We start from the raw sequence: 23,984 nt of genomic DNA, 5'->3' as shown, positions 1-23,984 counted from the left end.
GAACCTCAGTATTCAGACCCTTTTAGACCCCATAGACATTTGGGAGAACCAGAACTCTTCCTAGAACTGAGCTATCGAGAAAGAAGAGCCTTGGTGAGAGAGACCCAAAGACCATTGTGGCTGAGCTCCAGAGATGCAGTCAGGAGATGGGAGAAAGTTGTAGAAAGTCATCCATCACTGCAGCCCTCCATCAGTCAAGGCTTTATGGCAGAGGGGCCTGACAAAAGCCTCTCCTCAGTGCAAGACACATTAAAAAAAACACCTGAAGGACTCCAAGATGGTGAGAAATAAAATCCTCTAGTCTGATGAGACCAAGATAGAACTTTTTGGCCTTAATTCCAAACGGTATGTGTGGAGAAAACTAGGCACTGCTTATTACCTGTCCACTACTGTCCCAACAGTGAAGCATGGTGGTGGCAGCATCATGCTGTTGGGGTGTTTTTTAGCTGCAGGGACAGGACTGGTTGCAATTGAGGAAAAGATAATGAAAAGACGTCAGGGATATCCTGGACGAAAACTGTCTCCAGATTGCTCAGACTGGGCTGAAGGTCCAACAAGACAATGACCCTAAGAACACAGCTAAAATAATGAAGGAGTGGCTTCACAACAACTCTGTGACTATTCTTGAATGGCCCAGCAAAGGCCATGACTTAAACCCAATTAAGCATCTCTGGAGGAACCTAAAAATGGCTGTCCACCAACGTTTACCATCCAACCTGACAAAACTGGAAAGGATCTGCAAGGAGGAATGGCAGGGGATCCCCAAATCCAGGTGTGAAAAACTTGTTGCATCTTTCCCAATAAGACTCATGGCTGTATTAGATCAAAACGGTGCTTCTACTAAATACTGAGCAAAGGGTCTGAATACTTAGTCCCATGTGATATTTCAGTTTTTCTTTTTTAACAAATCTACAAAAATGTCAACAATTCTGAGTTTTTCTGTCAATATGGGGTGCTGTGTTTACATGTAATGAAGAAAAAATGAACTTAAATGATTTTAGCAAATGGCTGCAATATAACAAATAGTGAAAAATTTAATGGAGTCTGAATACTTTCCGTACCCTCTGTACATGTAGGTATTTGTCCAGAGCATCTTACAAAAAGTGCTTAGGAGTTTTCATCATTGGATAGATACTTACACTGGGTTAATAGGTTAATAACTAAGTGCCATCAGTAAAAAACAGTTGAGAAGATTGGTCCAAGTAGTGAATAAACAAATACATCTTGAGTCATTGTTTAAAGGCGAGAAGCACCGATACAGCTTATGCGCTCCTTCCACAGCTGCCTTTTTTCCCCGCAATCAAACAGCGGTGTACAGTCTTCCCATCTTTAAAGTCCTTGTAGTTGGTTACCAGGTTTGCACACATCACTCATGAGAGATTTTGGTCCACTATTCTTTACAGATCATCTCTTAATCTTTAGGGTCCCTTGCCTGTCACTCCAAGTTTCAGCTCCCTCTATACATTTTTCATAGGATTAATATCTGGAGACTGGCTAGACCACTCCATGACCGTAATGTGCTTCTACTTGTGCCACTCCTTACCTTGGCAGTATGTTTGTGTCATTGTCATGCTGGAGGACCCATCCATAACCCATCTTCAGGAAGTTCCCATCCAAGAACCAAATTAACAGCAGGCTGAAGCATTTCATTTTAATTTCTGCTTAAATCTGAGCTGCCAAATCATTAAAGATGGTATTTTGAATGCAGCTCTTTCACTTTAACACATGCAATCTGTTCTTACTGTATGTTTAGCTCCTATAGAAGAACGTGTTCACACCCTTTAACTAACATAATTTCATCACTGGCTAATGTAGATCTGTGATGCAATGTTTAATGATACATGCAAATTCCAAATGTGTTTTTAATTCATGGGATTTAATGATTTATTCAGTTTTAATATAATAAATTCATATTGCGATCAATAATATTAATATATGCTTCATGCTGAAGTGCATGTACAGTAAGAATGGCTACTGTGTACATTATGATCACAGAAATATTATTATTCCATCAACAACAACAACAACAACATCTGACAGTAAAGTTCTGAAAAAGTTAACAGCCAGTCTTTACAACTGGGATGAGCAGGAAAGCTTTCATATTGCTTTTTAACTAAGTGCAATATACTACTGTATATATTTCAATATTCCTGAAAAGATTGTCTTGCTTCCATTGTCAGAGTTAAATTAGAGCTAAATCTGTGCACAGGCTAGAAATGTAAAAAGTAGAACTCAGTGCTCTGAACAAACATTGTACATTGTGTAAATTTAAATGTTTGCCAAAATCTTTATTTAAGATCGGTGATGAGGGATGTTACATGTGGGTCATATGAAGAGCACCGGTGTTGACTCAGAAGAAAGCACTGAAGAAATCACCCTCCCCTGCTTCCAGAGTAGCGTTTTGGCAGAACAGCGGCGGAATGAACACGGACGGATTCTTAATCCCACGAACAATGTTAAAAAAGCTGAAACAATCAGATGAGACAGGATTTGTGAAACAGATCCAAACAGCCTGGCTTTGTATTTACACGTAAACATAGTTTATTAAGTCTTGCTGGCTCTCTCTCTCACTCAGACACACACACACACACACACACGCATACAGTATATGCTTACTTGGTAACAACCCAGCCAGTTTTAGGCATGTTGTACAGGACAGTTACAGGAAGGCAGCCAAACTCTGTGAATGTCATCACATACTGGCCTAGGGTAAAGGAAGGAACATCATTATTTAATAAAATAACAATTTCATATATTAACATTTTTATAGATTTTATTATATTAACTCTTAAAGTCTTTAAAGTTTTAAATCATATGATATACACAACATTTCCACACTAAATTATAGAGATGGGGGAAATCAATTCAACTACAGTACATATTGCAGTCTTTTGTGCTGAAATATGTTTTTATTATACATACTGAACAAAAATATAAACGCAACACTTTTGTTTTTGCTCCCATTTTTAATGAGATGAACTCAAAGATCTGAAACGTTTTTTACATAAACAAAATAACCATATCTCTCAAATATTGTTCACAAATCTGTCAAAATCCGTTACGATGAAGAACTGGAGTCAAGTCGAGACCCCAATGAGGACGACGAGCATGCAGATAAGCTTTCCTGAGACTGTTTCTGACAGTTTGTGCAGAAATTCTTTGGTTATACACTCCGATTGTTTCTGAAACTGTCCGTGTGGCTGGTCTCAGACGATCGTGGAGGTGAACATGCTGGATGTGGAGGTCCTGGGCTGGTGTGGTTACACATCGTTTGCGGTTGTCAGGCCGGTTGGATGTACTGCCAAATTCTCTGAAACGCCTTTGGGGACGGCTTACGGTAGAGAAATGAACATTCAATTCACGAGCAACAGCTCTGGTGAACATTCCTGCTGTCAGCATGCCAATTGCACGCTCCCTCAAAACTTGCGACATCTGTGGCATTGTGCTGTGTGATTCAACTGAACCTTTCAAAGGGCCCTTTTACAGGTGGCCAGTCTAAGGCACACCTGTGCAATAATCATGCTGTCTAATCAGCATCTTGATATGGCACACCTGTGAGGTGAGATGGATTATCTCGGCAAAGGAGAAGTGCTCACTATCACAGATTTTGACAGATTTGTGAACAATATTTGAAAGATATGGTTATTTTGTGTATGTAGAAAATGTTTCAGATCTTTGAGTTCATCTCATAAAAAATGGGAGCAAAAACAAAAGTGTTGCGTTTATATTTTTGTTCAGTATATATATATTGCCATTGCTCTATAATTCTGAGATCCTGCAGGTGGCACACTTTAAACTATTAAAACATTGGCAAGCAGCCTTGCAGTGTAAGCAATTTTAAAGTTTGTCTATAATTGTAACAAGATCATAATTATTAGAATTTAATATAACAGACCAACACAAAGTGACACATAATGTGAAGAGGAAGGAAAAATGGCAACTAAAAAAAAGTAACATTTTCGTCTTATCTGACCAGAGCACATAATTTCACATCACTTGGTGTTGGTCTATCATACAAAATCCTAATAAAATACATTTACGTTTGTGGTTGTAACGTGACAAAATGTGAAAAGTTCAAGAGGTATGAATACTTTTGCAGGGCACAGTATCACATCAGAAGATTTATACAGAATTGCAACACACAGATTGACCTGAGCAAAGTCCAAAGCCAAAATAAACACCCTACATTTTATCTCACTTAGGTCATCAGCTATTGATGAAAACTGTAATGTCAGTATTCAGAGGCGGCTCTAAAACCGGTTTAGGAGCAGATCAAATACAACCTAAATTAATTTATTAACAGTATTAACGTTAACACCAGTTTTAGGTCAAGATTTCTTTTAGTGTGTTTCTACCTTGTACTTGAGGAATCTCTCCAGCCCATGAGTTGACCAGTAAACCTTCACCAGGTGCAGAGAGACTCCCTAACACTACCTGGCCAAGAAGAGTAGAGTTGCACGGGATCTTCATCGGGTGGAACTTGGATGTCAGTGCCTTCTTTTGGCATGTCTTGTTTTTATAGTTGATCAGGTACATCACTTGCTGATGAGAAAGAGTGAACAAGTTACAACCTCAGCTTGAGTAGCCACGGTTTCTCATTTGCCCTGTTGTTTAAAACTAACTATACGACTATATGTGTAAATCAAGGCGGCATGGTGGTTTAGTGGTTAGCAATGTCGCTTTGCATCTCCAGGTCCTGGCTTTGATTCCTCGTCGGGGCCGTGTGCATGAAGTTCTCTCCATGCTTGGAGGGTTTCCTCTGGGTTCTCCATATAATAAGTGGCATTGCCAATGAGTGGCATTCACAATTTGCCCGTGGTGTGCGAATATTACCCCGGAGGTCTTACCACAGCCGTAAAAGTGGGAATAAATACTTCTTCTTTGTCTTACAGCTGTTCTCTTTCAGGGGTCGCCACAGCGAATCATCTGCCTCCATCTAACCCTATCCTCTGCATCCTCTTCACTTACACCAGCTAACTTCATGTCCTCTCTCACTGCATCCATAAATCTCCTCTTTGGTCTTCCTCTAGACCTCCTGCCTGGCAGTTCAAACCTCAGCATCCTTCTACCGATATATTCACCATCTCTTCTCTGAACATGTCCAAACCACCTCAACCTGGCCTCTCTGACTTTATCTCCAAAACATCTAACATGGGTTGTCCCTCTGATGGACTCATTCTTGACCCTATCTGTCTTTGTCACTCCCAAGGAGAACCTCAACATCTTCAGCTTTGCTACCTCCAACTCTGCCTCCTGTCTTTTCTTCAGTGTCTCATCACTGTCCTGTACACCTTTCGTTTTATTCTCGCTGATACTCTTTTATCGCACAACACACCTAAAACTTTTCTCCACCCATTCCAACCTGCCTGTACATGCCTCTTCACTTCCTTTGAACACTCTACATTGCTCTGAACCATTGACCCTAAGTACTTAAAGTGCTGCACCTTCTTCACCTCTGCTCTCTGTATCCTCACCTTTCCTCTTGGGTTCCTCTCATTCACACACATGTATTCCATCTTACTGCAGCTAACCTACATTCCTCTGCTTTCCAGAGCATACCTCCACCTCTCCAAATTTTCTTTCACCTCTTCCCTGCTCTCGCTACAAAAGCACAATGTCATCTGTAAACATCATAGTCCATGGAGACTCCTTTCTAACCTCATCTCTCATCCTGTCCATCACCAGAGCAAACAAAAAGGGGCTTAGAGCCGATCCTTGATGCAGACTCATCTTCACCTTGAACTCTTCTGTCACACCTACAGCACATCTCATCACTGTCTTACAGCTCTTATACATGTCCTGCACCACTCTAACATATTCTCTGCCACTCCAGACTTCCTCGTTTCCACCACCAAGTCTCCTTGTCCACTTTTGCCTTACCTGATGATACACCAAGTACCCTCCTACCTGTCTTTCTGATCACATTGGCCGTAGTTGTCCAGTCAACTGAAAGCACCTCCTGACCACCCATAGCCTGTCTCAACTTCTCCCTGAAGACTACACAACATTCTTCCTTTCTCAGCTTCCACCACTATGTCCTCTGCTCTGCCTTTGTCTTCTTCACCTTCCTCACCAGCAAGGTTATTTTACACACCACCATTCTGTGTTGTGTGGCTACACTCTCTCCTACTAACACTTTGCAGTCACTAATCTCTTTCAGATTACAACGTCGATTTCTTTTCCTACCCACACCATGGTAAAACAATTTGAACCCTGATCCTAAGCTTCTAGCCTTGCTACCTTTTCACCTGGTCTCCTGGACACACAGTATATCCACCTTCCTTCTCTGCATCATATCAACCAACTCTCTTGCCTTCCGTCATAGTCCCAACATTCTACTATCACTCCTAAACTCTTGCCTTTCCTTTTCTCTCCCTGCTTCCGAACACGCCTTCTTCCTGTCCTTTTTCGACCAACTGTAGCCCAATTTTCACCTCCACCCTGTAGGTCAACAGCACCGGTGGCGGTCGTTGTTAACCCGGGCCGAGACCGATCCGGTATGGAAATTATATTTGTGATTCGCATCATTGATTTGGCAAATGTTTGTACATCGGACTTCCTGACACAACCCTCTGCATTTATCCAGACTTGGGACTGGCACAAGAAGACACTGAATAAATACAATCGTCAGCATTGGCCTTCACGGTCCCTAGTTGGACTACAGAGGTTCCTAGATGGATAGATGGATGTCTTGATCATTTAATTAAAATACAGCTTTGCCAAAACTCTACAATTCATGTGCCAAAATTTTAGCCATGTATGAGAATTTATCAGCTATTTTAAAGTTTTAAGTAATTAAATTAAACGGACAGTTATGTGAGCCATATCCAATGGATAGATCTGGGATTTGTGGCTTTGGCTAGCCAAAATATTTTTGTTTTAAGAATCTGTATTAAATGTAATATCCCACTTTTATGTTTCATAGCGATTGGATATAGGATTTGAAATTAACATTAGTGCGGCAACACTACAGCCTAATAGTATTCCTCAGAATAATGTGCATTTTTCCTGGATTGCAAATTAGCATGAGCTAGCAATCGACAGTATTTGGCTAATTTAGCTGATGTTACCTTTCTTCATATTCTCTTTAAAAAAGCTAGCGCAATTGTTACTAAACAAACAAACAAACAAACAAACCATTTCTCATTTCCAGATTAGTTATACTGATAAATAAATTTGACAGGATCCAGATTGCTTTGAGAGGAAGTACCTTCATGTGACCATTTAAGAACTTATGTTCCTATTTTTTTCATTTTCTTCCTCAATTACACTTTAGAATTATCATATTTACATTATTTGAGGATGTGTGTTTGTTCCTTAATTTTGTTTCCTCGTGTGTGTGTGTGTGTGTGTGTGTGTGGTTGGTTGGGGGGGGATATTAGCATGTTAGTAGGTTAGCACTCTTCCTGAGTGCTAAACATATTTATTTTTGACTCCAGTTATATGCCAATTATTCTGGCTACTTTCTTCATGCTAGCTAATTAATTATATCACCCAGCTAAGAAATGTTAGCTTAAAAGAACAGTCATCATGTAACCTTAGCTTAATTAGCAAAAACAGTGCAGTGTTGTTTCTTGTACTTCATATGGACCACATAACAGCATTATTCTGATATAGTGCACTCATGATAACTGCTGACCTTTAATATGTTTAAATAGATTAGCATGTTAGTGGGTTAGCACTCTTCCTGTGCTGTAACATGATTGTGGTAATTGTGGAGATCCCCGGTATACTTATTTTTGTCGAACTCCCCTTGCTACGTATTAGCCAGTTATTCTGTCTACTTCATAGACAACAACCTGATAAATGCTAACTAATTAATTTTATCAGCTAGCTAGTCAGGGGATGCCATGCTATATTAGTAGCAAACGCAGTGCAGTGTTGTTAAACAAACAGTATCCATGATGTCAGCGGTCACTTGGGTAGAGGTGGTGGCGTTGTTGGTGTCGAGGGATATAATTAGTGCTGTACTTAATTTAACAGCATTATTCTGACTTACTGTACTTACTGTATGATCACTGCTACTCGAGCAATGTAAACCACATTTTCTACCTGTATGTAGTGGATTTATATTTTGTGATTGAAAATCTATCAGTATACCTGTAATAACCTCTTGATAAGTTCGTATTAGACTAACAGACTCCCGACTATCCAGAGTGAAACCTTTTTGGACATTTGGGAAATTACTTGATGCCCCTCGATGTTTTTCTCCCTCGTTTACTTCCTGTATCTGATTGCTAACATTATGCAAAACGTGAGGTTGTGTAATTGGTTCTCGAAAAATGTGTGTGTCTATGTATGTGAAGCTGTGTGAGTCTTTGTGTAACTGTGTATGTGTTACCTCTCTGTAAAGGAGCAGAGCATCCAGGAATGCTGTATGATTCTTAGCCTTTACAAACTCTCCAAAGCGGATGCGCCGTAAGAAAGCATCATAGGAGTACTTCCCAAGTGCCTGGAAACTGCCATTTTGGCTTACCTGAGAAAGAGAAGACAAGAAAAGAAAGAATTTCTTTAGGAAATATGAATAGTAAAAAAAAAAAATTATAGAGTCAGAGAAAAGAAATGTATACATACTTCAGAAAAAGGAAAATTAGTATGATGTGTATTATATCAATATAATAATAATATGAGCATATTATTATCACAATATTATTGTATCTATATATCAATATATAACATGACAATAAATTATTAAAGCATTAAAAAACTTTTTTATTAACTGAAGGGTGTATACATTTTTATGGCTGATTGATGAATGATGAATTGTATATCACGCATTGATGGTCTAGAGTATGTACTATATACTGCAATAAATTTCCCCCAATAAAAGAAAGAGAGAGACTGGACGTTCATCACTACAGTATATAATTAAATAGTGACATATCGGACAGATCTGAATATACAAGTTGTGATGCAGTGCTGGCATTTCTCTCTGCAGAAGAGTTGTCAGTTCATGCCAAGTACACTAACTGTAATTTTAGTCAATATTTTTACAAGGAAACTATAGATATTCCTGACATTTGTCTTATTTCTATAGTGATTCTATTCTTTTTATTAAAATCATAGCATGTACATACTAGCTATAGAAAAAAAAAACTTCAACCATAAACTAGTGTATGCATGCTCTGTACAATTGTTTTATATAGTAGTACGCTGGTGTAAACATATATAATTTGGAAACTATGATCCTAAATAATGGCAGACACGATCTGTCTGCTTCTAATGGTAAAGATATTGAGAAGGGAAAATGATGCTGAAGAAATGAAAAGTGTTCAGCACTCACCACACTGAGGTGCCCCTCAAGGAGAGGAGGACTTCCTATAAATAAAGAGATTTATTATTCATTCATATCCAAATGCACTGCATTGTACATGTACATGTGTTGTACTGAAATGAATTACTGTGTGATTAGATAAAGTATAGTCAAAGGTATATGAAGATATGAACTTACGTAGGTGGGGATATTAAATGACTATGTGATAATTGTTATTTATTTCACAAGTTACTTTTCAATTTTCTAAAGTAAGTGAAAAAAGTTATATTTTCCATTAAAAAAAATAATTTAAGTAATTCTACATGCACTTGTTCTTTCATCATTATGCCATTAAAAACATGACAATAGAAATGCTTTTCTGCTCACCACAGATGTAAAGAGTGGTTATTTAAGATACCATACCCTCCTGTCAGCTCAAACTATTTTGTCCTTCTACTCCTGAATAGGAGTGATTTATTAAATACGCAAAGCAGCCCATGGACAGGGAACGTGTTGTGTAGTTGATAAGTATAACAATTGAAGCATCACAAGTGCCTTTGTATAAGAAATAATAACATTAACATCTACAGTAATAATTAGTGCATTAAAACACATTAACTTTAATGAGAATGATTGTATTGCTTCACGAGATAAATTTTACAAAACAGCAAGACGTCAAAAAAAAAAAAAAAAAAGGATTCCCCCCTTTAATACACTCTCTAGTTTAACTATAAGTTGAATCCTTTACTTACTGCATGGACGAGGTTTCTGAGCCAAGCAGCCTCCGGCCACAAACACCAACAGGGCACAACACAACCAGAGCTGCATTGTCTTTTCACTACAGTGTGTATGCACTGTTCCCTACTCCTTTATATATCGGCTCATGAAAACCAGCACACTGTAAACACACTGTCACTTCCTGGTTTTCAGTCACATGTGTACTCAGTGTAGGGGAAGGTTAAATCTGCCTTTGTGTAAGGTTACTATCTTGCTTAACCTGACTTTCCCTTCCTAAACAATTGATCTTGTTCTAAAATGTTATCATTTATTATGCATGACTTAGGAGGAAAAGCATATTCTAAAGTATATGCACCCAGCAGGTGTAAAAATCTACTGTGTCATGCTTACACACAGGACTCATGATTTAATAATAACAACCATGATGTCACTGTCAGCTGATCTGTGTGTGCATGTGTGTGTATATTGAAGATAGTATACAACATCGGTGTTGCACAGATTTAAAATGTAACATTTATAAATTATATACTGTATGTGCACAACTAATGGCAGAACAATTTAACATTAAGGATTTCTACCGATTAACTAAAATAAACATAACACTTTTATTTTCTCTCCTAAGTGATAATAACCTCTAGAAAAGACGATTGTGCAACAGGTTTTTAAAGCCACCCGTGACCTGTTTAGGAATGATACCGGAATGACCGGAGTGTCAACATTGAAACAGACACACCCAAAACATTTAATTTGCTTTATGCCTCTTTTATTTAAATCTCTTAAAAATTGATTGAACATCAAAAACGGGAATCAAAATAGTGTTGTTGTTGTTAGTCTTCTGGCTGCTCCCGTTGAGGGGTCGTTACAGCGGACCAACTGATCCGCAAAACAACTTGGCACAGGTTTTACACCGGATGTTCTTCCTGATGCAACCCACCCATTTTATCCAGTGCCTGGGGTTTTGGGTATTTGCTGGAAATTGAACCTGGGCTTTCTGCATAGTAGGCAAGAAACCTAACACTGATCCACCAATGCCCCCGATTAAAAACTTAGTGTATATGAGAAAATTGACTGAAAGATTAGACAGAATTAACACACTGAGTAAAAAAAAACACTTAAAGTGATTGCAATATTCCCAGTCATTTACAGGAAATGTAACAGAATGTAGTTTTTCTCAGTTAAAGCCCTCGTACTCTCAATACTCGCAGTAGATATGTACATCCATCTATCTATGCATCTATTCATTTATCTATCTATGCTCAGGTAGCTTTTAATGTTGTCTTTAAAAAAAAAACACAAAACAGATATCCTGATATATAGTTAATTACACAACAGTTAGTTCTGATATTGAGCATAACAGCACTGGGACATTTAACTATATGTCACGGGTCTGTATGGTCCGCATTACTAGAAAGAGTGGAGAGCAGCTGCCTGCTAAAAACCACCACTCACAGCACCATTTACAGCAAGAAAACACATCTGATAACATTATCTTAACTTATACAACACTTTCTCCCTAATAATTGCTGCTAGGTCGTTCCGAATTGCATCTGAACCGGTACTGAGCCCCTAAAGGGACATGGGTGCAAAAAAATAAACGTTGGAGGAAAAATAAAAATTCCACCTTGAAAAAAAATGCGAGGCTAAAAAAAATATGAATGGAAAAAAATTTAAGCTGGGAAAAAAATTCAAGGAAAAATTGGATTTTTTTTTTTTGTTTCGCAAAACTTGACTCTCCAGCGTTGCCGATTTAGTCAAGATGGTAGCAGCAATGCTCCTAAAAGCTTGAAGAATTCATTGTTCCAGGAGTAAGTCATGTGGTCTAGATTTTTTTTCCTCCTATGTCCTGTTTTTTCTTCTTCAGTTTTTTTTCCCTCACGTCCCATGTCCGTTTTTTTTTCTTTCCCAGATTCCCTGCCCCCAATTTTTTTTCCCTTTAACAGTTTTTTTTCCCTCATTCATGTCTCTTTAACACGAGCTACCAAGCCAATTAACTTCTGACACAAGACTGATTCCCCAATCCCTCTCCAACCCCAGATCAAGAGCACTACTTGGTGCGTGGCACAAGGGATTATACACCCTACATAGTGCACTAACATTCCATTTATCACTATTTGTGATTTAATCCAGGAATCCGGTATTTAACGGAGCTGAAATTTGGACAAAACGGAATAAGTGGAATATATAAAGTATAAAGGTTTCTCAGGACTGTCCACCATCTCCATGGTCTATTTTCCTTACCTTTTGGATACATATTACCGGTAAGAATTATGTAAGAAAAACTATTTTCACCCCTGTTAAATTCTCTAACTGTCGGTCGCCAGCTCTGCCAGTCACGGTTAGTCAGTCCCACCAGTTGAGGTTAACTAGTTAAATGAACATACAGTATATTGAAAAAATATAATGACATAAAAGTATAAAACAGTATCACACTCGAGGTCAGGCTTAACTATAAAAACTGTTCCATCATTTAATCATGTTAATTTTCACTTAGTACTGGGAGTGTGTGCAGCGCAGCCCTCGTACAGATGGAGTTGCAGTGCTCTCCGTGCTGATCCTGTAAAAACTTCCTGATACCATTTTGGTGGAAGTTATTAACAGATCTGGGCTTCCTGAGCGTATGGATCTGAGGATCCGTAAGATACATCAGTCCTTTCCCATTTGCCGTCATCCAGCCTGATAAACACACAAACATGTTGAGAAAATTACATTTCTTCTTTTATACACACAGGTTTGAAACAACACACTGTTTTTTTCTGGTACCTTGCAGGTCTACCACCACCTCTTGCTTGTTGGAGAACTCATAAGTGAAGTGTCCGAACGCGATGCCGTATTCCGTGGTCGAATGATGGTTGTTGATTTTCGTCGTGTTATTAGTGAGTTTCACGAATTCCCCCAGCATGTACGGTTCTACTGAAACACAGGCTATGATGGTGTCAGACTCCAGGAGCTGAAACACAAAGAACCAGGAACAAAGTTTCAGATGCCAGAACTGTGACAAAACCCGTCTAACTATTTTATGAAATAACGATTATAAAAGCATGTGCAACAACATTTATTTAATCAATTCCTTTTTATATATATAGACTTGAATGAGAGTTATGATCACAAAAAAATCGATCTTCAACCAAACTCTAACCTACTAGCAGACCAGGTTTTAGACTAAAATCCTGGTGAAATATGCACCAAAATATACAGTACTGAAACATCTTGGACGCACATTTGTAATTCCAACACTTACATTATGCATACCGTGGTAAATCAACGGTGTGTGTTAGTTTCTTTCAGGATAAATAAATTTACAGATGAAGACAAGGTGATATTGTTTGTCTTTTCATTTCAGCACTGTAGATTTTGGCGCATACTGTTCTTAATAACACAAACAATCTTCAGTACTTCATTGCATCAGCCTCAGTAACAAAACTGCCCTAATGCATCAATGCTCCATGGGTGAATATTCGTCTACGTTCCTTTGAAATGCCCTTTAGCGGTGTCAATCATTTTTAAAGATGAATAAAAAAAATTCTCGAGAGAACATTCTTCTTATCCAGTTCATTGACAAGAACAATTGAAGAATTGTGTGGAACAGACAGCTTGATGGATGGATGGAGAAAGTGATTGACAGGTAGGCATAAACATCATTCGGGAGTCTGTTACCAGCAGTAGCTCAGAGGGAAGGTAGAAGATCTGTGTGGTGATGTTGCTCTCATAAAGACGCTTGTTGAACTCCATGACATAAAACTGAGCCGTCATCTGTCTTTCCACATCGCCCAGGTGCGTGTCGATCTTCCTTTCTTTCAAATACTCCTTTCCTACATAACTGAGCAATGTGTGTGACAACAAAAAATATTAGCGCAAATTATTTTTCGACACAGTTACACAGACCGAGCTACACAATCAATAACCAATTATATGCGTAATATGAGAAATAAATACCAAAATTAAGAATTATCTGGTGGTTCTGACCTTCCCAATAGTATTTCCTGGTGTAGATATTGGACTCTGAATGCCTTTCGCTGTTTTCCTTCAACGTCCATCTTTAGCACTTCACCCACAAACACGTTCGTCTCGCAGGCTGTCCATGAGTCCGTAGTCTTGGAGTATTTTAACAAAAGTGCACCTAAAATATTGTAAATCAAATACAATACTGTATCAAAAGACAGAATTAATTCTGTGATGCTATCAAGTCAGTTACTGTATAGTGCAGTAACTGTTACAGTGCAGTTAGTATTAGTGCAGTCTTAACAAACTTTGTTGATTTGGTGATTTAAGGAAATGGATTGATATTTGCTAAGTAGCAAAAAAAAAAAAAAAACTAAAGAATTTCTATCTTTAAGATTTTAAAATAATGCATTGCCTTATACTGCGTTATAAAGTGTTTGTTCTTGTTTCTTTGATTTAAATTTGTACTAAATTTTATTATGATTTCTAAAAAAGTTTTTCTAATTTCGTCCCTTATCTTTTCGCCGACTGTATGTGGGAAACGCGGAAAATTCCCTATGATGCACAATACATTGAACCTTGAGGCTTCCTGTCATACCATCAATTTTTTATTCACAAATTTTTTTCTGTATTTTATTTCTTGACACCACAATCCAAGGTCTCCAAAACAGGCCAAAAACATCTATCCCTCCGGGTTTTTTTCCATACCTGTTTGCATAATTGTTAGGTGCTATGGAAAGTCCAATGAAATAAAAACCATAAGGAAATAACTGGCCAATAAACAAACCAAATCAGCTGTGCCCAATGTTATCTGCAAAAAGACCAACCAAGTTAGAATGAAACTGTGTAGCTATAACAATTCTTTTTTTTTTTTTTTTTTTGCAAATATTATGGAAAGCTTCTGAATTTGACTTTAAAGTAAACAAATTTCATTTTGGCCAAACCGTAGGACAAATGAAGGAACCTACTATAGGCTTTGTTGTAATGGCTAAGTTGGAATGGCTTGTCCGGAAGCCTCCTCAGTAGGCATCCCTGGCACACTCCAGAGAGTAGAGATCTGTAGTCCTGCTCTGACAAAACCACACTTCCCATGGTGCAACCCTGAAAACATCCATTCCGACAACTCATATTGGAAAAAGGGGTGTCGTTCTTGTTGGACGCCATGTGAGAACGTTTATGGGCATCGTCTTTATTTTCAACAGGAGGAGAACCCTTTATGTTGCCTTTCATAGGGTTGTTCGCTGCAGCTGAGTTTTCTTGTTTTGCTTCGGGCTCGTCAACCTGCAAGAATTCAAACGAGTCAAACTCAGTAGAAGGTAAGGACTGTTTGTGGTCTAAACTTCCAGTCTGGGACTTGCTTGCATCATTTCCTGTCTGGAAGGAAGAGCTAAAGTGTTCTTTTTGAATAAATGATGCTGAAGAATTGAGGTTAAGACACTCAAAGGAACTAGCAGGGCCGCCCTCGCTTGGTAACGTGTCACAGTTTTGATCGGCTGCTTGCTTGTTCTCGAAGGCCTCGGTTAAGTCTCCAAAGTGAGGTGATTTGGAAAATGAGACGCTTTGCCATGAAGAACCCAAGCTACTAATGGATTCGGATGAAGTTCCTGTCTTTTTGTCGGTCCCGTCATAATTATTTCGATAGTTCTCTTCACTTCCCAAGGTGGTGCAAAGTGTTTGATTTGACCGTCCATGGCTACTGCTAGAAAGAAAGGAAAAATCTGTGCTGGTTGGATGGCTAACATTAGACTTGCTATCCCCTGTACATCCATCCTTGTTGTCTTCACTCCCCAAAGTAATGCAAAGCTCTTGCATGTTCGTCTTCAGATTATTGCTGATCGGCTGAAGGGATAGATCTGTTCTGGTTTGATTGCTAGCATTAGCAGTTTGGGCACTTTTGTCTTCAGGATAATTACATCTCTTATGCTTGCTGACAAATCCATCATTGTCATCGTCTACATCTGTGCAACAGAAAGGATCAACGAGAACTGGTGAAGTCGCAGCAATATCAGACAGGGATGTCCATGAAGATCCTAAACTGCTGCTTCCTCCAGACAATCTTGTTTTTTCAGCCTTTGGACGTTTTTTACCTTGCTTCTTTTCCTCACAATCTATTGTATCAGGGATGGTTTCCACCAGCCGATCTGAGAATTCCGGCGAAAAGTTTTCGCTTGATTTATGGCTTGTAGTATGACATTCTGTAGCAAATGACTCTGTTCTTGTTAGAAACGCTGTGATACAGTCGGCATGACCTGCATCCTGTTTCTTTACTCCACATCTCTGCACGGAAAAAGCTTCACACACTGATTTGTGGTGCTTTTGAAAACATTCCAATAACTTAGCGAAATCGTCCATGGTGAAGGGGATAGGTCTGTCCTCTATGGCACGATAACTATCCGGGATAAACGAACGCGGGTCGGAATTTTTGTAGGGCTTCGTCTTGAGAAGCGCCTTAACAAGCTGTAGCTTTGCCATGACTTTGGAAGAAAGCAGGTTCTTATCAGAGTCGTCTTTAAAGCAGTAAGTATAAAAAAGACCCACAGCTTCCTGGCAAGCCTGGACAGCCGCATTAACCTGGGCACTCAGACCAAACAGCCACCTGTTGGTTATGGCTAAGCTGTACGCTGCTCGGAGGAGCGTATGTAGTTCCTGTTGACTTGTGACCGCTTTAATGTCTTTCTTCGTTAGCAAACCATTCTCAAAAGCTTCTTTAGCCAAATTGAGATATGTGTGCTTAGCTGGAGCAGGACAGTTGCTGGAAAAACTGTAGGACAGGAGGCAAGTTCCTTGAGCAACCTGAAGTAAGAAGCCAAGATTGTAAGTGAGCAAGTATGATTTTAAGATTGTGGGATATTTATCAGGTGAATAGATTAAAAAGTAAAGACACACACCATATGGGTAAGTGCAAACAGAGAGCTGAACTGGCTGTACACGGCGGCCATCTTGGCAGCCTGAGCTGCGCAGAGCAGCCGATGACTACAGTCTCCTAAATAACTCTGTCACAAACATCAAAATATGTAAATATGACTTTTATTATTTCTTATTTCCATTCTAGTATTCAAGTTCAAGTATCTGAACACACAGTCATAGTGAGGACTCTCTCCTACCAGGTTAATATGAGGCTTTTTCTGAAATGTAGCAAAGTCTTTTTCGTTCATGGAGTTCAGGATGTTGGCAAGAAGCCCAAGAGATGCTCCAATACCCTGTAATGAACAAACACACGGTTATTTGACTACTGCATACAGACTGACTTCTAGTAAAAGTTTTGTCCTCATTTACAAGGCTGACTAAACTGTGAGCACATACGGAAAGCAGGACAGGTGCAATAAAACACCTGTAACAGTAAGCATAATGATAAGAGAAAACAGTGACCATAGGCAATTTTAGAACCTTTTTAGTGGAGCTCAAGCTTAATCTTAGCACCCTAAAAGACAAGGATAATAATAATGATGCATCATTATTTTCCAAAATCCTCTAAAATCATAAATTCATGTTAATTCAAATTCAAATTTTATTAGTCACATACACAGTCAAACACTACGATATGCAGTGAAATGCTTAGACAACTGCTCGTGACCTAAGAATAGAAGAATAGGAATAGGAATAGGAAATAAATATGAAAATTAAAATAAAGGGTAAATTCAACTAGGAAAGAATAAAAATAAAAATAAATAAAAATAAAAATAAAAGTTAAAAATAAAATAACTGTATAAAGAATAAAAAATACAAATAAAAGTAAAAAATAAAATAACTGTATAAAGAATAAGAATAAAAATTAAAATAAATAAAAAATACAAATAAAAGTAAAAAATAAAATAACTGTACACAAAAATACACAATATAGAAAATATATGGAGAATATATGAAGAAATGTAGAACAAGCTAAGTTAAGCTAATGGTATTCTGTAAGTTTAGCGTATTTATTTATTTATTAAAAGCTTATATGAAATATCCACAGGACTAGTTTAGATTTACCTTTTTATCAGGAAGAGGCAGCACATAGAAACCGACAAGCGATGCCCAGATGAGTTCTGCAGCCTCCAGCCACAGACCTACAACACAGCCATATTGTTTATACACATATCATCTGCAATGACAATAACTTTGTATAGATTTTCTATACATTCATTAACGCGCAAAACCACGTACGTGAGATAGGGGTATTAGTAGTTAACAGATTATTTACTCAAACTTTGCTGAGTGATGATAGTAGAATAATTATAAAGGTCTTGACTAAAACAACATGGATAAAGAATCACAAAGGAGTATTTATTTTCTGCAATGGAAAAGTACTCTAACTAGTTCCTTTTTACAGAAAGTAACGCTGTTATGTAACTGATTACTTCTTAAAGACAGTAATTTTGTAATGTAATTAGTTACTTTTGAAAAGAAACGCCCCCAACACTGCTTACAAACGAGTTCCGTTCCAAGAGCACTTCGTAAGTTGGATTTGTTCGTAAGTCCTAAACGCCTTGTATGTAATACATATACAATCTATGTACTATATAAAGCATCTCAATCCACTTGACTAAATCTATCCCCTTTCCCAACCCTGCCATCATGTGGCCAAAAACATAACTGTGCCTAAGAAAATGAATATCACAGTGAAATGTTGTGTCTGTGCCTTTAAATTAAGCGGGGGATCCCAGGTGCCATTTTGTCTCAGAGTGAATTTCCCCATAAGAAATAATGGAACTCTGATGATTCATTCCACAACCCAGAAATATTCATATATAAAAATGATTAATAGAGAATATTTAAAGTAAAAATTAAACTAATTAGCCTGCACTTTACCTTTAAAAAAGGAGGAGGGGGTTATCAAATGGAACAACTTTCACACACACAAACAGATGTTGACTTTACTTAGACTGCAAACTAAGTTACTTGCAAAGCAAGGATTTACTGGTTTGTGAAATGTAACAGTGTTGTTTCTGCGCCTTTAAATCGTGAGGGTAATCCCAGGCGCCATTCTGTCAGCTGTTTTCCACTGTATTGGACTGTGAACTCTGTTTTGTTGAGGATTTTCTATCATCGTGCTCCTGTACTGTTTCATTGAATCCGGTGAGGCCGAGTAATTTCACCCGGCACCCCCACATACAATATACCGGGCTTTTATACATTCATTTACACAATAAAAATATTGTATATAATTGTAAATATTGGTATCTGTTGCACTTCAGTGTCTATTTTTGTATAATACATGTGAGCTACTTCCACGATTTGTTTGCATCTATGAAATGTTCGTAGGTCTGTGGTCCGTTCATATCTGTGGAAATATTCGTAAGTTGGGGACTACCTATAATGTGATCATATTGTGGTCTTCTATTAAAAAAAAATACTCCACTATCATTTACCTAGCTTTTGTAGCACCTGTCCCCGTACTTGCACGCAGACTGACTGAACGAGAATCCGATCACATTCCCGCTGGTATTTCCAACACCCTGGAGGAGAAAGATAAAGGACAGTAAAAGTAATGATCACAATTTAAAAGGGGGAATTCTCTATGGTTTATCCTTATTATTTTATAAACATTTATTAAGATAAAAAGAATCCTTATCATGTTAGATTTCATATAAACTACTCTTGTTTTAAGAAATATAATTTCATAACAAATAAGTTTGAGTATATACTGTATATCCTGACTTGGTTCCATTTCTAAACTATCGAAGACTTACCAGTTGCTCCATTGTTATTGATCAAACTGCTCAGTATGTACTCTGCTTTCTGTAGTTTACCTAAAAGAAAGTAATCAGTAATTATTAAATTTTTTACTGTTTTCACCGTTTGAAAAATGTTATCAGTTTACTTGGATTGCTGGATTACTTGGATTTACCGGTGTTGAGGTAGACTCTGGCCTGTCGAATGATAATCTGAGGGGCGACTTGGGTATCTGGGTAGCGCATGTGTAGTGCTTTGGCGATCTTCAGGAGTGTGTGCGAGCCGTCCATCCAGTAAAGAAAGCGGTCTAGGAGAAAGATGACGGACATTGCCCATGCTGGCTCGGCAGCCATGATGGATGCCCTGAGGAAGAGCTGTTAGGGGCAAAAATGTGGTTAATATATTGATAAGTAATGAAACCCAGGCCAACCAGGACGTTGATAACTGGTAGTTTTTGTATTATCATTATTATTATTATTATTAGTAGTAGTAGTAGTAGAGCCAAACCAATGTAAAATAGATGGATATTAAAGTTTCAACACATGTATCAGTATTGATGGACAATCCCAGTAAAAAAAAAAAAAACAGACATCAAATCACAGACAACTTTCAAATAAACTATGAGGATGTAAAGGGCTGCTAGTCATTCACAAAACGTGATTTTGATATCATAAACATTGTACATTTTTATTTACAGTATTACTGTACTTTTCCTGGTTACTTAGAAATTGATTTATTTTTCTATTTTATACTAATATTATTTCTGAACCTGATACCATTAACTGAGGAAGATGTTTTCCAATGAGCTCTGTAGTGTTCACTTTGTCTTCTACTGCCACGGAACGCTTGTACTGCCATTTCTCCTCAACAAACGGCCATTTCATGTCCACCGCCTCCTGCAGAAGTGTGTTCAATTCGGCTGACAGCACACCTAGGGGTTAAAGGCTGGAGGTCAAATGATTTAAAGATATGAGATAACGAGTGCTAAAGTCTAACTTCTGACAATGTTAGTTCCCATAATCTGATTCCAGGTAACCCAATAATCATATGTATTTTCCCATCTAAAAGGTGCATTAGTGATTCCAGATGATACTATCCATATTGGTGGTCCACATCCTTTCTTACTCTACCTGACTCCATCTTCATCAAATTTTAAAGCTCACATCTTAAGCTTAAACAATGTATTGATTTTTTTCGAGCTGGAAGATTTCCAATCAGGCAGTCTTGGTTATTGATATAAATCAACATTCATCAAACATACATCAACACAAACAAACATAAAACCAGCAGACACAGACTGAAAGGAACTCATTACCTCTGGCATTCTTGAACATCTCCTTGTCCGCTGCAGTGATGTCTCTCCTGGCCAGGTGGAGACACTCCTCCAGCTGTGCTGCTAACTCCAGAGTGTTCATAACTTCAACAGCATTCAAGTTTCTTCACCGCTGTAACACTTTGGATTGTTAAACAGATTCTTAGACATTTCACATGGGAAAAAAATCCCCTGTTTTGAAACATCTGCAGTGTATAACTCTTAAAAAGATCTACAGGATTTAATTAAATAAGTGATTTGTAAGGAATAATAATAATAATAATAATAATAATAATAAAAAGAAATAGAAGAAAAAGAAAAAGAAGAAAAAACATTAGGCACGGGAAACTAATTAAGGACAAAATTTGGACCAAAAAAAAAAATATATATTTTACCTCTTCTATCCTGATGACTTTTCAGGGGCACAAACTACTGACCCTGGGGACACATTTAAATGTCTCCTTTCATAAAACTTAATCACATTAATTTTTTTTTAAATTACAGCACATTTTTAAAATATAGTTATTAGACTTTGCCCATATGAAAAAAAAATATGTTAGTATGCTATAGTATATTGTCTTATATAGGGTTAGTATACTATAGTATATAGTGTTATATAGGGTTAGTATACTATAGTATATAGCGTAATATATATTTAGTATATTATAGTATATAGCGTTATATATTGTTAGTATATTATAGTATATATTGTTATATATTGTTAGTATATAATAGTATATAGTGTTATATATTGTTAGTATATAATAGTATATAGTGTTATATATTGTTAGTATATTATAGTATATAGTGTTATATATTGTTAGTATACTATAGTATATAGTGTTATATATTGTTAGTATATTATAGTATATAGTGTTATATATTGTTAGTATATTATAGTATATAGTGTTATATATTGTTAGTATATTATAGTATATAGTGTTATATATTGTTAGTATACTATAGTATATAGTGTTATATATTGTTAGTATACTATAGTATATAGTGTTATATATTGTTAGTATATTATAGTATATAGTGTTATATATTGTTAGTATACTATAGTAATTCTACTACAGTAAGGTTTTAAAAAATACTACGGTATTTACTATAATATTTTTAAAGGGTGATTACATAGATCATTTTCAATATTTATGTTATAGATAATAGTGATATAACTGAGATATCACTTTAAAAAACAGTTAAAGTATATATAAACAAATAATCAACACAATAAGAATTAAAACATCTCTACTGTATACAGGTCTTAAACTACCAGTTAATCCAGTCCTCTAATAGTTCATTTAATACTGTTCAAGTTTCTTCTAGTGCCTAAAACACATCCCCCCTCCCAAGATATATTACTTCCAAATAAAATTGTCCATACCTAAGGAAAAAGAGTGATCTTCTGACACACACACACATCAGTTTACAGCCTCTACTGCTTGTGTACTTTCCGACATTTGCTGTATATTTCGATATTGCCACACTTCCGGGTTCTGTCCCGATCACGAGCTCTTACTCACGGCTCCGTGGCGCAATGGATAGCGCATTGGACTTCTAGGCAAAGCACTAGCGAAGTGATTCAAAGGTTGTGGGTTCGAGTCCCACCGGAGTCGCTTTTTTTCCCCCCCTCTAGATATCCGCATAGTCTTTTTCTTCAATATTTGGTTTAAAAACTCCTCCACTCCTCACAAAACCTTTGCAAAGATGTTTGACGGATTGTACGTAGTAACCTAATAACCCAATTTAAGGATCTATCCACTGAAAGAGACTCACTTGCGTACGTCGCTCTCGTGAGTGAACAACGTCCACCAAATGCCTAAAAAAAAAAAGCCTAAATGTAAACGCCTATTGGACACCAAAAACATGACGTCATTACGCTCTAATGCGTGCGGAAAATCCCCAGCCCGTTAGGATGATCTTGTATTGTGTGCAAAGTGCGCGGAGGTTAATTTAAAGTCAAGCCAAATATTATAACCAAATACCATAAATTATTTTTTTTACAAATAGTACGGTATATGTATGTTAAATGCTATTCTGTCTTTTTTAAATAATTGGAAAGCTTCCGGTCAGGTTACACAAGTCAGGTTACTAGGTGCCCGTGTAACAATTAGCAAATTTAGCTAGCTTGCTACATGACACAGTTGTATATGTTATAGTATTTTTTATTTTATTTTAACGTCTCTCTTTTAAGAGGATTAAGTATCCTTATAAATGACACAATTGTATCCCAAAGCAACAGGTGGCTCCGTGGCGCAATGGATAGCGCATTGGACTTCTAGGCAAAGCACTAGCGAAGTGATTCAAAGGTTGTGGGTTCGAGTCCCACCGGAGTCGCATTTTTCGCACACGAATATATATATATTTTTGATTTATTATAGAAACTATGTAAAATAATAACACGACCATATACAAACGTGAAATCAAATCTAAAATTCCCGATTTGCTATCAAAAAGGGAATGTTCTTGCGTAACCTATGTTGCAGTGACGACAGCTCGCCTATAGAGGCCGCCATTTTACTCTACTTAGGTATTTTTAACCCTGGTTCTGGAGAGCCCGCTTCTGTTCGTTAGACTGCATCAGATTAGATTTAAGATTAATGCTATATTAATGCAAAGTACATGTACAAACTCAGTGAATTGCAGTTTATATGTAACCAGAGGTGCATACATGGCTTATTTACAAGTAAATAAAAATTCTAAGAGGTCATGCTATATACATGTAATAAAGTTGTATAATATATGATACAAGCAGATTAACCATGACATTATGACGACCCTCCTAATATTGGTCAGGTCCTTTTTTTAACATCAAAAACGAAGTGCTGCGCTGTTTGCATTAACCTTTCCTGATTACACGGGCCTGTTTTCACTCCCCATGCACCTAAATGAGCCTTGTTAAAGTCGCTCAAATCCTTACGCTTGCCCTTTTTTTCTCATTGCAAACCATTAACTTTGGGGACAAAATGTGTCCTTGCTGCCTAATATATCCTATCAACTTCCAGGTGCCACTATAACGAGATATTGTAAGTCCAGTTACTGTGACAAGGGTTAAATTGTGATTGTTGATGGGTGAGCCATTAC

General features: G+C 37.4%; 2 protein-coding genes and 2 non-coding genes across 7 annotated transcripts; 2 read left to right on the top strand and 2 right to left on the bottom strand.

Moving 5' to 3' along the window:
• Positions 1–1,857: 1,857 nt before the first annotated feature.
• Positions 1,858–10,157, bottom strand: LOC128508854 (ependymin-like). The gene is made up of 6 exons (XM_053480340.1): positions 10,006–10,157; positions 9,284–9,318; positions 8,342–8,476; positions 4,356–4,542; positions 2,617–2,704; positions 1,858–2,465 (listed from the first exon to the last, which is right to left on the bottom strand). The coding sequence occupies exons 1-6, from the start codon at positions 10,079–10,081 to the stop codon at positions 2,351–2,353; spliced, it is 636 nt and encodes a 211-aa protein (XP_053336315.1). The 5' UTR covers positions 10,082–10,157; the 3' UTR covers positions 1,858–2,350.
• A 575-nt stretch (positions 10,158–10,732) lies between these two features.
• On the bottom strand, positions 10,733–22,716 carry alpk1 (alpha-kinase 1). Of its 4 annotated transcripts, none has more exons than XM_053480135.1 (14): positions 22,285–22,716; positions 20,901–21,038; positions 20,362–20,516; positions 19,761–19,959; positions 19,603–19,662; positions 19,282–19,368; positions 17,903–17,979; positions 17,035–17,130; positions 16,819–16,923; positions 14,899–16,723; positions 13,955–14,108; positions 13,646–13,808; positions 12,752–12,938; positions 10,733–12,664 (listed from the first exon to the last, which is right to left on the bottom strand). In XM_053480135.1, the coding sequence occupies exons 2-14, from the start codon at positions 20,998–21,000 to the stop codon at positions 12,468–12,470; spliced, it is 3,405 nt and encodes a 1,134-aa protein (XP_053336110.1). In that variant the 5' UTR covers positions 21,001–21,038; positions 22,285–22,716; the 3' UTR covers positions 10,733–12,467. The 4 variants fall into 4 exon arrangements, with proteins under 4 accessions (XP_053336110.1, XP_053336111.1, XP_053336112.1 ...); XM_053480136.1 differs by having other exon boundaries at positions 20,901–21,030; XM_053480137.1 differs by having other exon boundaries at positions 22,677–22,710.
• Positions 22,424–22,516, top strand: trnar-ucu (transfer RNA arginine (anticodon UCU)). The gene is made up of 2 exons: positions 22,424–22,460; positions 22,481–22,516. It is a non-coding gene; the product is annotated as a tRNA-Arg (tRNA).
• A 428-nt stretch (positions 22,717–23,144) lies between the features above and the next one.
• trnar-ucu (transfer RNA arginine (anticodon UCU)) lies at positions 23,145–23,237 on the top strand. The gene is made up of 2 exons: positions 23,145–23,181; positions 23,202–23,237. It is a non-coding gene; the product is annotated as a tRNA-Arg (tRNA).
• Positions 23,238–23,984: the final 747 nt, after the last annotated feature.

This window comes from Clarias gariepinus, chromosome 20, assembly GCF_024256425.1.
Source record: "Clarias gariepinus isolate MV-2021 ecotype Netherlands chromosome 20, CGAR_prim_01v2, whole genome shotgun sequence".
Taxonomy (NCBI): Eukaryota; Metazoa; Chordata; class Actinopteri; order Siluriformes; family Clariidae; genus Clarias; species Clarias gariepinus.
The sequence above is the reverse complement of the archived record's forward strand: the minus strand, read 5'-3'. Positions and strand labels throughout refer to the sequence as shown.